This window comes from Blennius ocellaris (genome assembly GCF_963422515.1).
Source record: "Blennius ocellaris genome assembly, chromosome: 11".
NCBI lineage: Eukaryota > Metazoa > Chordata > Actinopteri > Blenniiformes > Blenniidae > Blennius > Blennius ocellaris.
In genome coordinates, this window is record NC_137660.1 from 24,261,321 (window position 1) to 24,276,177 (window position 14,857).

The 14,857-nt window shown below is 40.8% G+C and overlaps 1 protein-coding gene across 2 annotated transcripts in view; it reads left to right on the top strand.

The window, feature by feature from the left end:
* nup93 (nucleoporin 93) overlaps positions 1-14,857 on the top strand; it is a 31,734-nt gene that overhangs the window by 9,322 nt on the left and 7,555 nt on the right. The window contains exons 1-10 of one of the 2 annotated variants that reach the window (XM_080505206.1): positions 352-597; positions 5,765-5,827; positions 8,178-8,306; positions 9,213-9,287; positions 10,176-10,268; positions 10,365-10,504; positions 10,638-10,770; positions 11,067-11,224; positions 11,358-11,523; positions 11,738-11,831. In XM_080505206.1, the coding sequence (XP_080361332.1) occupies positions 8,214-8,306; positions 9,213-9,287; positions 10,176-10,268; positions 10,365-10,504; positions 10,638-10,770; positions 11,067-11,224; positions 11,358-11,523; positions 11,738-11,831 (952 nt within the window). In that variant the 5' untranslated portion in view covers positions 352-597; positions 5,765-5,827; positions 8,178-8,213. Of the gene's footprint in view, positions 1-351; positions 598-5,764; positions 5,828-8,177; positions 8,307-9,212; positions 9,288-10,175; positions 10,269-10,364; positions 10,505-10,637; positions 10,771-11,066; positions 11,225-11,357; positions 11,524-11,737; positions 11,832-14,857 lie in introns of those variants that run through there. The other variant, XM_080505205.1, reaches the window with a different exon arrangement.

The window sequence follows — 14,857 nt, forward strand, 5'->3', positions numbered from 1 at the left end:
CATAGATGGATAAAAAGGAAGAAAATGAGTGGGATTGAGGGAGGGAGGAGGCAGAGGGCCGTCAGACATGCTCGGGCGAAGTGAAGGAGGGAGCGAGAGAGAGGGAGGCAGAGAGGATGACGGCTGAAGGGGGAGGGGGGGGGGGTGTCAGCTGACGGCAAGACCTGATATTCTATATGAATCCATAGCTCCTTCCCGTGGATTCCCCCTGTGTCTGAATGCAGTTGGTACGACCCTCCGACAATAAAACCACCTCCAGTGAGTCTTGATGTGGCACTTCCACTCAGACCTCCAGCCTGCTGACAAGAGTCACCGGCCGGCTTTCCACCAGGGGGGGAAAGGGCTGCAAGCGGACCGCCATGCCGGCTCGACAGAGCACAGGGAACACGCCCCAGCATGGCGGCCGCCGCCACCGCCACCGCCCTGACACAGCAAGGCGGACAGGCATCACGCATCTCCCGGGTTGTCAAAGCCCAGAAACCCAGAGGCAGACAAAGACACTAAAAACATTTTTTTTTTACTTTTCCTTGTCACATCCTGTCTCCTCATCTATCTGTCTGTCGGCCAGCCAGTCAGGCAGGGAGGCTCTCAGCATGAGTAAGTATCGCCTACACATGGATACGCACACACTCATTCACTGTCTCACTCGCAGACAGGCATGTGCTTTGTCTGTCACACTTCTTTTTTTTTTTTTGGCGCACCTGTCAGTCGTTCTTTACCTCCTCTCGGGTTATGTGCCATGAACTAGTGGCAATGCAGATCATTGTATGAATCCGTATTAATACAAGGAGGCAACAGTCTCCATCCTGTCTGAATTTACTCATGCATTTTAAATACGTTTGTGTCTTCTGTATATATTTGAGCCACATAAGTGAATGAGCCAAGGGTGGGGTTTGTCTGTTAACACACACTCGGACAATGGTCTGCTCTCTGTGTCATGACGAATGCCCGATAATTTCACGTCCATGATGACTTGCACGGCGAGCGAAGCTTCTTCCCTTCGTTTACCCTCAAACTGCTCTTTGACTGTGTCCTTACGTAGCCCCTTGATTCCTAGACACCATGTACATCTACGACACCCCGCTTCTATCGGTGTATTAGGAACATCAAGGCAGATCGAAAATAATTTTTCCTGTGTGATCTATGCATACAAAAAGGCAGCGTTGGGGGTGTAGATGGCATGACTGTTGTAACCAACACGAATGGAAAGATGGCCTGTGTGCCAGCACATGGAAAGAGCATGCATGTCCATGTTCACATGTACAAACGAAGAAATGAATCACAAGTTTAAAGATCTCTTTTATACCCTCTCCAAAATCATCACGCCTGCTAGAATTTGGTGCGTTTTTACCTACGCAGGCAGATCTTCCATTGATTTTTCATCAAATCTGCACATTGTTGCAGAAATTGGAGACAAAGGATTGGACCTCCATCAGTTGTAATTTCCCTTAAAGGCGTCCTCGTTTGTACCTTTTCTAACCAGTCCGACATGTCCTATCTTGTATTTCGCAACAGTCAAGCACATCCTGAATTCATCAAACATTATTAAATCATTTTCTCTGGCTGTGTTCCTCTCCCTGTGGAAGCTTCTGGGCTGTCTGGCGAGCAGGCTGTGGGTGTTCACAGTGGGTTGCAGATCTCTGAGGATACACAATACTGGGGTGGGGCAACAGAAACGTACATCTTTAGATGTATACCAATTGCACAGTGCCAAACTGATCATTGGCAGTGATGAGCAGGCATTTCTGTCCATGGTCACGTTTTTCTTTTTCTTTCTCTCTCTTGCTTTGAATGGTTCAGTGTGTTTTTTTTTGTTTTTTTTTATATGACTTGAATTTAATGTTCTGTACCGTTTGGCAACAATTGGATGTAGAAAATTGTGGCGCTGGCAGAGCACAGCCAGTCTGAACTGCTGGTACAAAGTGTCTCAGACTGACGAACGTCATGCCAAGTCTTTCAGCTGTGATCAAAATTACCGGGATAAAGGCAACAATGATATTGTGCTTACCAAGTATGCTTGTTTAGTTTTGCCACTGAAACACGATATTCGTGCATTAACGATAAAGAGGGTTGTTTTTTTTTCCCCAAATATGTATCTTGTGCACAAAGCATCTTTTTTTTTTTTTTTTTCTTTTTGTATACTTAATCGATCCCTCTTGGCCTCTCTGGGAAATTATTCCTCCACATTTAACGCATCCATAAAAAATTTTTTTGTGCGTAAGCAAGGTCAGTTGGCAACAGGCACGGGAATGACAGCGGTCACAAATCTGCCTCCCGTTAAAGCAAAAATGCTGATACACGTCCAGAGAAGTCCAGCATAGCCCAGTGAGCACCCCCCACCCCCCCCACCCCCCCCCCCCCCACCCCCCCTTCCCCACCACCCATTTCCTGCCTGTTTTGGGAAAAGATGTCGTTCTCGTCTTTCTTCCTCCAGTTTACCGGAAGACTCACCACAATGACAAACATGCTCTCCGGATCTATTGAAGATGAAACTAAACTATAACAGTTTATTTCTACTCATTATTCACTGATGTCTTTTCCTCGCCTACTTGTTCTTTTCTACTCCCATGTTCTGCTTTTATTCTGTCCTGTTGTATAAAACCGTTTGATTCTGTTCTTCTTTCTTTAAATCTAATCTTTTCTATTCAGATTTTTTTTTCCTAGTCCATGTTCTATCATTTTTGTTACAATCTGTTCTGTTCTTTTCTTCTCCACAACCCTCTGCTCCATTTGGTTTTGTTCTTGGTTTACTCAGTTTTTTTTCTATTCTGCTCTTTTTCATTTTCTATTCTGTTCTTATTCTGCTCTCCTTTGATTTTTTTTGTTCTTTTCTTTTTTTAATTTTATGTTCTACTCTATCCCTTTTCTAATCTGTTATTGTCCAGTTGATTTATATGTGTGATTCTTTTCAATTAGTTTCTTTTCTTCTCTATTCTGTTCTCTTTCATCCCGTTCTACTACATATTCTATTCTATTCGTTTATCCAGTGCAGCTCTCCAGTGAGCATTGACCTGAGTTCTTCTCTGCTTAGAGTGGTTAAATATAGAGCTATTCTCAGGCTCTCCTGGGAAAATGTGAGATGGGGAAAGAAAGAGAGAGGGACAGAGCGGGCAGAGGGGAGTTAAGGCTATGAGAAATGGACCAAAGGAGTAAATGTTGCTCGGCTGGCTGGCAGTTAGTGGCGGTGGTGGTGGTGGTGGGGGGCGGCTTGTTGTCTTTCCTAATGGATTCAGTGAGACTAATAGCATCCAGTATTTCATTAGGTGTTGCACTAAATATGCATCAAGTGAATGAGTGCACTCCTGAGTGCAGCATGGCTCGGCGTAGGGAAGCATGACTGGTGCCTCTTTTCTTTCTCTGCTGCGTAGTGACCTGAATGGTTGCCACTCCTTTGACTCAGAGGCACATTACTGACCCATTTAGGAGGACGCGTGCTGCTGTCCACCATGATTGACCAGCATAAACCACCCTAATGCACATGTGCAGCGGTCAATCAACCGGGATCAGCGGTCAGCTATTTTTTATTTATTTTTTGTTAATGTTAAACTCCAAACACCTGCAGCATCTACGCTGCAGCAGAACACACCTCTGTCCTATTTCTGGAGCGTCGTGTTCTGCATCGACTTTCATTCATTTTTGTCTCGGAGCATCGTAGTTATGCTTGTTTAATTTCTTGTTTCTTCAGGTGATCATGTGGTTTTTCAGATTAGAAAACCTTAGAAGAACTGACTGCACCTCCTGCACTAGTCAGAGATGGTTAATATTTTCTGACCAAAGAACATATTCACAGTGAGAGAATTGAATGGTAAATGTGTGTTATACATTGTTTGATATTCTAGAATGTATCTGTCAATTTTGATGCTGCCGCAGCTGTGTGAGCAGAGCCAAACACTCCTCAATGTCAAGATTGTTTAGCCTGAAAAACAGAAGCTTGGGTAAATTCTAGCTGTTATTTTATCAGAATTTCTATCAATCAGTAGTTTAAGAACATCTCTTTATTTTAAATATGCCCTGTGAGAACACCATATTTATTGCTGGATTGTACTTTTTTAATGCACTTTTTTAAAAGCTGTGAAGTTTGGTGGATATGAATGAGTGTGAAAAGTCCTCAATGGAGTCGCTGAAATAAATTTTTTGACAAATTAACTCGGTGAAGCCTTTGCACCCATTCGTCGAGATGAGAGCAAAAGACACGAACAGAAATGCAATGACAGGCAGTGGTGAAGTCTGAGAGATCTCGGGGGGGGGGGGGGGGGCTCAGCAACATGGACGTGCAGGAGAGGAGCGGAGAGACCGATAAGTGTAGGGTGAGGAGGGGGCAGGAGCGCCCACATCCCTGCAGAACAAAATAATCTCCTGTTGGCTTTGAGAAATGATGTGTCCCTAACTAGGGGCTGGTTCTCAAAGCTAAAGCGTTCCCCGAATACCCCAGATACAAAGACAGATGGTGACAAACTTTCATCAGTAAATTAATGCCATTATCTGTCAAATGGAAGAGCCTTTCTGCCATTAAACAGGCTATTATGTCAGAGGTAGGTGCCCTGCAGTATTACATAAATTTCTGAAATGCAGCATAACTCGGGGCTTTCTGGTGTAATAAGGAGTGGCTCTACTTTACAATACATCACTTTCTGCCCTGTGCAGTATCCTCTAGGCCCATATCGCTGAAATATTTCAGAAACCCAGTTCTTTTATTTATATATATATATATATATATATATACTTGCAGTACAAATAAGAAAAATCCAAATGCACAAGGAAATCTCACATTCATATTATCTTGCAATTAAAAGTATAAACTCTGTCAATTGTAAGAGGTAATTTATGATTGCTGGGTTTTTTAAAAAAAAAGGATATTGCAACTCTTTGCTGTTAATAGGGCAAATTTATGTGCTAAAACCCTCAGAGAGCCAAGGTAAATTATAATTGGAACTCTTTGGTTTTTTTTTTTTTATTATGCGCTCGCACCACGATTATTTGAAAATAATTGAATAATAAGCAATAAAACCTCAATGACTATAAGATTTTATTGAAGTTTTTCATTGGGATTTTATTTATGAGTCAAGGAACTCAGTGACACTGCCACAATTTACTTGTTTGTTTTTTTAATCCTACAGTTTGAATTTTTTTTTTATCTGTATCAGGATCATGTGTAATAATTTTGGTTGTATTATTGACTTTGCTTGGAATCCTTTCTATCATTGTTGTCACTCGTATAATAAAAAGTTACACAGGTATTTTCATTTCCTGCCCAGAAGAGTAGCGCTTCTCATATGAAGTTATGTTGAATGCTGTTGTGCCCTTTCTTCTTTTAATGAATGTTTACATACAGCTCCTACTTTCTGTATACGAGAAGTTTTCTCATCTTTCCCGAGCTATAGAATTACTACCATCACAGGAAGGATGGGTATATATGTGCGGGAGCAGCAGCCATCTTGATTTGATACCAAAATGGAGGTCAGGCTGACGGTCGCCTCGTAGTAAAAACTGCATCTGAATCGCATGGACCAATTCTCTGCTCAGCTTCTGTATAAAATAACGCCCGTGCTAATCCCAGCTGAGAAAAAGAAAAAGAAAAAAAGAAAAGAAAAAAAAAACCCTGCAAAGCGGCTTCTGAGTCAAGAGCAAACTGTGGTGCACCTGCTAAATCTCTCCCTCTGGAACACCATGCACCCACTTTATTTCTTTTTCATTTAGTCCACACAGCGAAGGTAAAATCTCCTGCTTTCTCTCTTCCTCTTCCTCTCTTCCTCAACGTCCACAGGGCTTCCTGAAGAACGAGAGGGACAACGCCCTCCTGTCGGCCATCGAGGAGTCTCGCCGCAGGGTCGGTATCTGCTCAGTGTCTGATTGCATCTCAGCTCACAATAAAGGAGTAACAGAATTTAAACCCTGCAGTTTAGGCAATTAGCTTCAAGACCTTTTTTTTATAGAGTCAGACAGGCCACATCCCAGTATTATATGTTTTTTGTTTTTTTTTTTGTAAATGAAATGGCCAAAGTAAACGGCACATCTATTAGGCTCCATAGCCCCAATAAGAAATGTTACATTGTTCGTTTTATGCTCAGTTTTACAAAAAAATCATCGCTTTCCATTACTGCGCTGCGTGTATGTGAACATCAGTGTGTCACAATATTGAACACTTAAAACCAGATTTTTAGTAATTTCTGCTTGCTGTGATCTAAAAGTCCTTCTGGTGTGAACCTTTGGGGAATGGTTTTGAAATGGCTTCCCTGATGTGCCGAGCTAATAGGCCCCGCGCTTAATTAGCTGTCGTTCCCATTATCTCTCCCCTGCTCCCAGAGAGGAAGGAAAAAGGGGGACTTGTGAGCAAGGGTGGAGGGAAATAAAACAAGAGAAACACATGCAGTGAAAATTAAAAAGAAAAACCGGACGTTAGATGTTCTTGCAGATTTGTATCTGAGTGCTTTTCCTTCTTCCATCAATCAGGATTTGCATGCAATCAAATGACATTGAAGTTGTCCGGGATCAACGTTTCTTAAATTGTATTGCCAATGTCCTTTAGTTTGTTGGGGGTTTTCTTTTCTCTCTGTGGCATCAATATCAGTATTAGCCAGAAATCTAATGACGTTATATTTGACATTACAAAATTCGATCATTCTAATGAAATTGTTTAAAATTATATTGTGGAAGAAATGTAGAAGTCTTGCACCAGTGGAAAAAAAAGCATGTCCACTCCCAGAAGCCACAGCTCAGGTTTAACACAAATTAAGAACATTTCAATCTACGTCTGATTTTCTCAAATACTAAGTTATTTGTTAAGTTGTGCCAGTCTTGCTCCATCTTTAATGTTGAAGACAAGAGCCATGATATGATGGTATGAAACCTCAATATTTTTGTAACTAATTGTCAATAACGTTGGTAACTGATGGTATAGAAACACATTTTGTCCAAACAGGACAAACAGGTGCAGTCTTTGCACCTCAGACTCATGCAGGCCTTGAGATCCAAACAGTGACCAAGTTAGCAAAGTAAATGGTGGCTTTAGTCTAGATTTGCATCTCCCTAAGCTGGAGATTCAATTATCTCACGTTCCCATTATCTCACTTTTTGGTCTCTGCGGAGATTTAAAATAGACTGCACAGTGTCCTGGTGGAGTTGTAATATCTTGACGGGGGTGCGTGTGCTAAATCTGGGGTTTGCGAGTGTGTGTGCGCGATAGGTAGACTTGATCTACCTCAGGTGTGTGCATGCACCTGTGTGCTGCAGCTTCCCACACACACCTTTGTGCCATTTATATGCAGCAAGATAATAAAGTTGGCCAAAAAAGCAAATTAAAGGAACAATAGGAACTTTTGATCTATGTCCTTGTTAAGCACTTTTATAGCACTGGGATGTCGTAGAGCCATAATAATAGATGGTCGCATGACAAATGCACAGAAGTAACAGAGGTGATCACATTGTTTATTATGAGAAATGCTTTTGTGTGGGAAAAAAATATTAAAAATATGAATTAGTAGTTAAAAGTACTGGATGAAAAAAAAGTAAACTTGAATGCCTTTTAATGGCATTTTGAATTGGTGGTGGTGGGGTCATATAAGCCTCTGGTACACATAGACATCAGGATTGGTGTTTTTGTGGTTTTCTTTTTTATCTTCGTGGATTCAGCATTAAAAAAACATTTGGCTATTTTGAATTAGAATTGAAATAATGTTAAATTTAAAAAAAATTAAGAACTTGGTTCAACTTCATCTAAAACACAGTGAGTTTTTGCATTGAACTCTCATTAAATGTAACTTGATTACTATTACATTCGTCACCTTCTGCAGCTTCAGTCTGAATAACTTGCAGTCAACTGCTTCAATCCTTTCACTGCAACGGAATCATCCTCATGGTGGTTTAAAGATGTTACAAGCCAGTTAAAAGATTATAAGGGGGATACATTATGACTGGTGAAGAATAAAAGTTAAACATTTACAGATATAATCAGTATAATAATAGTATAAATAATATAGATACTCAAGACTAGTACAATTGCCTGAAAAATCTTCTAAAGTACAGTAACAAGTACAAATTACTTTGTACTGGTTCCCAATACAGCACATGACCTTTCTCCTCTATGCTCGTTTCAATTTAAAAAATTACTGTATCGCATTAGCTTTTAAATCTTTATTTTTTGGGGGCGGGGTGATACTGACCTGCCATTGTTTCTTCAGACGTTCCTGCTGGCTGAAGAGTACCACCGTGAGTCCATGCTGGTCCAGTGGGAGCAGGTGAAGCAGAGAGTGCTGCACACCTTGCTGGGAGCAGGAGAAGATGCGCTGGACTTCAGTCAGGACGTGGAGGTACAAGCTGTGCCTCCTCCGCTCACGTGTAATTCCTAATGGACACAGAATGTCTGCGCCGTGCCTCCAGTATCAAGTTTGGATGAAATGGGAAATCGAATTCTGTACTCTAAAAAACTCTACTGTTTAGTTTAGTGGTAATACAAGGTTTCGATATACATAAACATCCTTGTTTTGACACAGTAGCATATTTTAAAAAGAAATAAATGAATGTGCTTTAAAAAAAAAAATTGCCAAAACCTATCTGCACATGCAGACACACACACAAACAATCTGTACGGTTAGTTTTTACTCTTTAAGGCATCTCGGGAAATGTCTTCACTGGGTTTTATTTGTTTTACTCTGAAGGACCTCCAACTGTCTCATAGTTTACAGTGAATACAATGCAGTGATCCTATCAAATATGAGTGACCCTCCCCTCCTTTACTTGTGGACTTTTAAAATAGGTTAATGTATGACAAAACATTTTTAGAATTCTCAGCAGAATCACTCAGGAAAGTGAGATACTTTCTCGTGGTGTCTTTTAACTTCCTGGACTGAATAAGTCTACTTAAAAGCAAATCTGAAGTCTCTCAAGCGGCTTTCATGACAGATTGTTCTCTTTTGTGTCATCCCACTCATCCAAAATAACCAAAATAACTGTTTCATCTGAGACTCCGATACTATTTTTGTCTGTACTGCTGTTTTAAGACTTTCATCCTGTTGTGTCTTATCCCAGCGTTCACTGGGCGAATATTATGCCAGTGCATTGGACAAATAACTCTTCAGTCTGAGTAGGGGGGGAAAAAAATCTGAATATTCAGTATCACCAGCATTGTGTTCATGCTTGGTTTAATTTTTAAAGCATTCCTTAATTCTTTGAGGTGCATTGATGTTGAAATTCTCTGTTCGCTTGTTTGTGTTCAGCCCAGTTTTGTGAGTGAAGTGACGGCTCCAGGCAGGAGTGCCCTGGACAGCGTGGAGGTGGCTTATGGACGACAGGTGAGTTTCCATCAGTCTCATGAATCACCTTCATTTACAATGCAATTCCATCTGAGCGCACAGTTTTTTTGTTTTTTTTTACTGTGCATCCCTGAATGTTACTTTCACCTGATTACTCGAATGAGCATTGAAATTGTGTTGATGACACTCACCACTTTATTTTGGCAAAAGCAATCATTTCCTTTGTTTAAATGACTTGAAAACAGATTTTTTTTCTTCCAGTAACAATTCAAGCAATGATTTCAAGGCCCTTCAAGTTCATTCACTAACAATCCCCCACATAACTATGCAAGTGTTGAGCAGCCTCATTTTCATCTGCCATTAAAAAAAAAATAGTTCAAGTTTTTAGATTAATATATAAACTGGTTAGTTCTTTGGAAATTGTTCTTTTCAAATACAGCGAGTTTGACGCAGTCGGTGTTTTTTGGTTGAAAACGAGGTCACAGCAAGCCGGGATGTGGCAGATCAAACTTATTGATTGATTGGGCTGTAGAGGGGGTTGATATTTCTCTCCACCCCTCCATTGGTTTGTCTCTTTACTCCTCCCTCTCCATCCTGCCTGACCCCCTCTGCCTTTGTCTCCCCCTCTGATCTGGTGGACGATGCAGCGCTTGATACGCAGCTTTTCCTTCGACCATGTGTCGACACATCGCTTGCGGCGTCATCTGTCTCGTTTTCGTCATCCTCTTTGACGATCTCCTGAACATTCTGATTCTCTTCTTCTTGTTTTTCATTGTGAACCATTTCACCAGATGGTCGTAGGATTTGTGTTCAGTTTTGAGTCAGCGGATGGAGTTCGGACAACAATCTTGCCCCCCAAAAAATGAGCACCAGTCTTATTTCTTGTCCTTTCCTGCCTTTTTTCCCCTACATCTCCGCCTCCTTTAGATCTACATCTTCAACGAGAAGATCGTGAACGGTCACATTCACCCAAATCTTGGCGATCTCTGTGCTTCAGTAGTAGATAGCCTGGATGACAAGGTAAGAACATCTATGTCTCGTCTGGTTTTAGAGATATTCCTGTCTTGCCGTCCGTGTTCCTCAGTGCAAAGTTCTCTCTATCTCTCTACACGGCAGAACGTATCGGAGATGTGGCTCATGGTGAAGCAGATGTCAGACGTGTTGCTGGTCCCAGCCAAAGACACCCTCAAGAGCCGCACATCTGTCGAAATGCAAATGGCGTTTGTGCGCCAGGCGCTCAACTTCCTTGAGAACAGGTGCCTTGTAGTTAGTCATGCATTAGAAATTTTTAATTGATAGAAGCTGAAAAGACACATTAATCCAAAACCACAGCACTGTGTTAACACAATCTGTGTGGGTTTTTTTTTTTTTTTCCTTTCTTCTCTTCAGTTATAAAAACTATACCATGGTGACCGTCTTTGGAAACCTCCATCAGGCCCATCTCGGAGGGGTGCCAGGCACATACCAACTCGTCCGCAGCTTCCTCAACATTAAACTACCAGGACCCCTGCCTGGCATGCAGGTAACAAACAAGAATATGCAGATCAATTTGGATATATTTAAGAAGCACAAATGACAACATAATAAATTCACAGCTTTTAACATTAAGGTATAATATCAGTAGAAGAAAAAATGTCAGCAATATGGACGAAACTTTAACAGAACCAGACGCAGAGGTAACAATCATCTGTCTGAACTGGTTCCAGTTAAAAGACGGTAAAGAAAATCAGCAGGACCAAAAAGAAAATAAGAGGGAAGAGACGTGTTTGATTAACAATGACGAAGTGACCACTGTCCTACTTGTGTGTGCCGGTGCAGGACGGTGAGATCGAAGGCCACCCGGTGTGGGCTGTGATCTACTACTGCCTGCGTTGTGGAGATCTGAATGCAGCCATGCAGGTGGTAAACAGAGTGCAGCATCAGCTGGGAGACTTCAAGACCTGGTTTCAGGAGTACATGAACAGCCCCGACAGACGGTGAGAAGAAAACCCGCTGTCTCACAGTCCGGACTTTGTTCCCTTTGAGTTGCACACGCAGGGACAAGAGAGGTCAAAGTTGCGTTCCTTGTTAGATCCACTTTAATTGATTTTTGTACCTTTCATCCTTTAGTCTGTCCCCGACCTCGGAGAACAAGCTTCGCCTGCACTACCGCAGAGCGCTGAGGAACAGCGCCGACCCGTACAAGCGAGCCGTCTACTGCCTGATCGGTAAATGTGACATCAGTGATAACCACGGGGAGGTGGCAGACAAGACTGAAGACTACCTGTGGCTCAAGGTAATGCATATTTTGTGTGTTTAGTCTGCATGAAGTATTTGAACTTCAACACCCCCACAAGAAAAGCTTTTATTATCCACCTTTTAAAATCGTTACTTTAATGGGCTGTGCGTTTGCTGTCTTATATTCTGCAGAGTGAATCAGCCTGCTATGACCCTGCATCTTTTTATTTCCCAGTGCTTTGATATCCCACATACCATGTCTTGTCTTGCAGTTGAACCAGGTGTGTTTTGATGACGACGGCAGCAGCTCTCCTCAGGACAGACTCACCCTGCCACAGCTCCAGAAACAACTGCTGGAAGACTACGGTATGAGACTGTGCATCACCCGCACGTCGGTACATCAGTACACACACCGACACCTTCCCACACTCATGGCGTCAGTCAGTCTTTAGATGAAATTGAATTCGATGAGGCTGCTGTCCTCTAATAAAATGGCACATGAACCAGATCATGATGTTTTAGTATAATGTCAAGACTATGCCTCAAGCCATTTTATTTGAGCGAAATGACAATATAATGTCCTTTTGTGACATATTCTATATTGCGTTAATGTAGAATGTGTTTGTTTTATGCGATGAAAAACCCCCAGCTTGATTATTCGTTCCTCAAGGGCCCCGGTAACACACACCCGTCACAGCCGTGTTATTTTTGCAGGCTGAAGTACGCCGTCGCAGTTTGTTACCTGTGATTCAGTGGAGAGTGACATCTTGCAGTCGAACTTACTAGATTATAAAAACCCACCTTGTAATGTAACAGATAATTTTTTTAGACGAATAAACTTCAGTCTGCATTCGCTGAGAAACCTCAATTTGCATCAATGAAAAAAAAACAACCCAAAAAACAAATGTGATTCCAATAACTGACAATAGAACACAATAAAATCAAGCTGCAGAATCTGTCCAAAGTACATTTCCATAAATTAAAGTTTTATTCTAATGATATCAGGAATTTTTCCCAAGAGACAAATACAAAAGTCTTTTGGATAATTTAGCAGCACTAAAGCGAAAAGATATGAATATTTCAACCTTTTTTCCAAACTTGCGTGTTTTTCCCTTCAATTTCGTGCCGTAAACCGCTCTAAATACTTTAGTACCCATGAGCCTCAGCATCTGTTGCCATGGACAACTCGGCCCATTGTTTTCAGCGGAAGAAGTTCATTGAGGCCTGTTTGTCATTGATTTGTTTTAAAACTACCAAAGAAAAAGAAAAGAAAAAGCAGCACGTTTTCTTCTGTAGTTTTTTCTTCAGTCATGCATAGTTTCTTTATTGTAAATGCTGCGACTGCTGAAGCTTAACTTGAGACAAACTGTAAATACATAATGAACAACTTTAGGCATTTACTGTAGTATGATTTTAAACAAGAGACCACCGATGCGTTTCTTTGTGGTATAATACAATGGAATTGTACCTTTTTCTTAATATAATCTAACTAAAAAATACAGTGTCTCATAATATGAGGCCATAATTATCACAGTTAGATTTTGAAAAATTCTCAAGACTTTTAATTTGTATATTATAGTAGAAATACCTGGAAATGAATTTTTTGAGATGCACCTATAGGTTCTTGCTTTGTTTTTCGCTCTGATTTTGGATGCAGGCTAAATGGATTTATAAAATCTATCTAGGTCATGTTATGTTTGCCCGGTTAGACCCATCTTCCTCCACCTCTTTCTCTTTCTTCATCTTCTCTTCCTCCTTCTCTCATGTCCTCCTGCTCTTTCTCTCTCTCTTTCTCTCTTGGTCTCTCACTCTCTCTCTTTTCTTCCTCCTCCTCCTCCTCCTGGCTGCTTCACATTGCTTCTCCCAATCCCTCCAAGAACTCTGTGTCTCAACACAATAAATATTACAAGAAGGGACTCCGGGCACTATTTTCACATAGTTTATTCTGTATTCTTTGCACCGCACCAGGAGTCGTAACTAAAAAAAAAAAAATAGTGGAGAAAGATGCTTTTAAATTCCGAGAAAAGGCCACATTCTGTGTATATACATCCATACATATAATGTACCTGATTATTCATACATTTGAAAATCTGCAAAATCTGCTTGGAATCATTCAGCCTCAATGATCTACAACCTTTGAAAAATCACAACGGATTACTTTTTTTTTTAACCCTTCAATTGTTTCTCTCGTTTGCTATAATACAAGCTCAACATGCCCTCAATGAGGAATTTGTTGGCAAATGTCAATCAAAGCTTAGTCATTTTATGTTTCTTCTCTTCTTCTGGGAGACTTTTTACGAGTTTGCAAATTTTATGCCAGTTTGTTGTATTCAAAATGGAGCATCAAAACAATAAAGGTTGATGTGTGAACCTTGCTTTCACATTTTTATTGAAATAAGATATTGTAATATAAATCACTTAAGTCTGACTGATGACACTCACCTCGCAAGATTTGATATTTCCTTAAGGATTATTTTTATTTATTCTTGCATTTTATTGTTCCATCAGTTTGAACATTCTTGCACATTTAGCAATGTCATCGGTCTGTATGTGGCTCTGTATCTCTTCTGTAGTGGCTCTATGCAGCACAAAACTAATTTTATACTTGTTACACGTCCAAAGAGACTCCCATTTAGTATCTTGAGGATGTTGAAATTAAACCTCTGAAAATGTTACTGCTTTAAATTGAAAATGTTTGCATTTCATAAACCCATTTTTCTGAATAATGCAAAACTCTTCACATGAATACGATGAGATAGAATACTGGTCTTTTTTTTTTTTTAAACCTCAGCCATCAGTTGGCCAACCGTGGATTAATCCTACAAATTAAATAAGTTTGTAGAAAATGAGACACTTCAAACACTATAGGCGTACCTGAATGTTTGATATGTCAAAAGAAATAATGCCATGATCACGATATCTTGTTAAACCTTCCCACACTATAGAAGAGACGTCTGAATACAGCAGTGAAATGTCGCTCTTTAAAGTCCATAAGCTGCGTTATCTTTGTTTTGAAGGTCGATATGCTTTGATTGCTCCTGACAGAATCTCGGGGCCCCCCCAAAAAATGGCCCTTTTGGTCATAACAGTTGCAAATTTCCCGGGGGGGAACTAGTGAGCCGTAAAGAAGTTAAATGGGCCGTACTCATGCAGCAGTTTATGTCAGGTATATTATCTCAACGGCGCCGTTACATTCACTCACACACACTCTGGGTGGACAGGGTGGGATGGTTGATCCAGCCGTGGCCACACACTTTAATTAGACCTTCAAAGTGTAACTAGTAACTTTCAGACACTTTGACTTTGATTCTTCATCTAAAATCACTTAAAACATTTTTTTTTTTTAAATGACTTCGATGAACCACAACCCCCACCAAACACATGAAACGGGA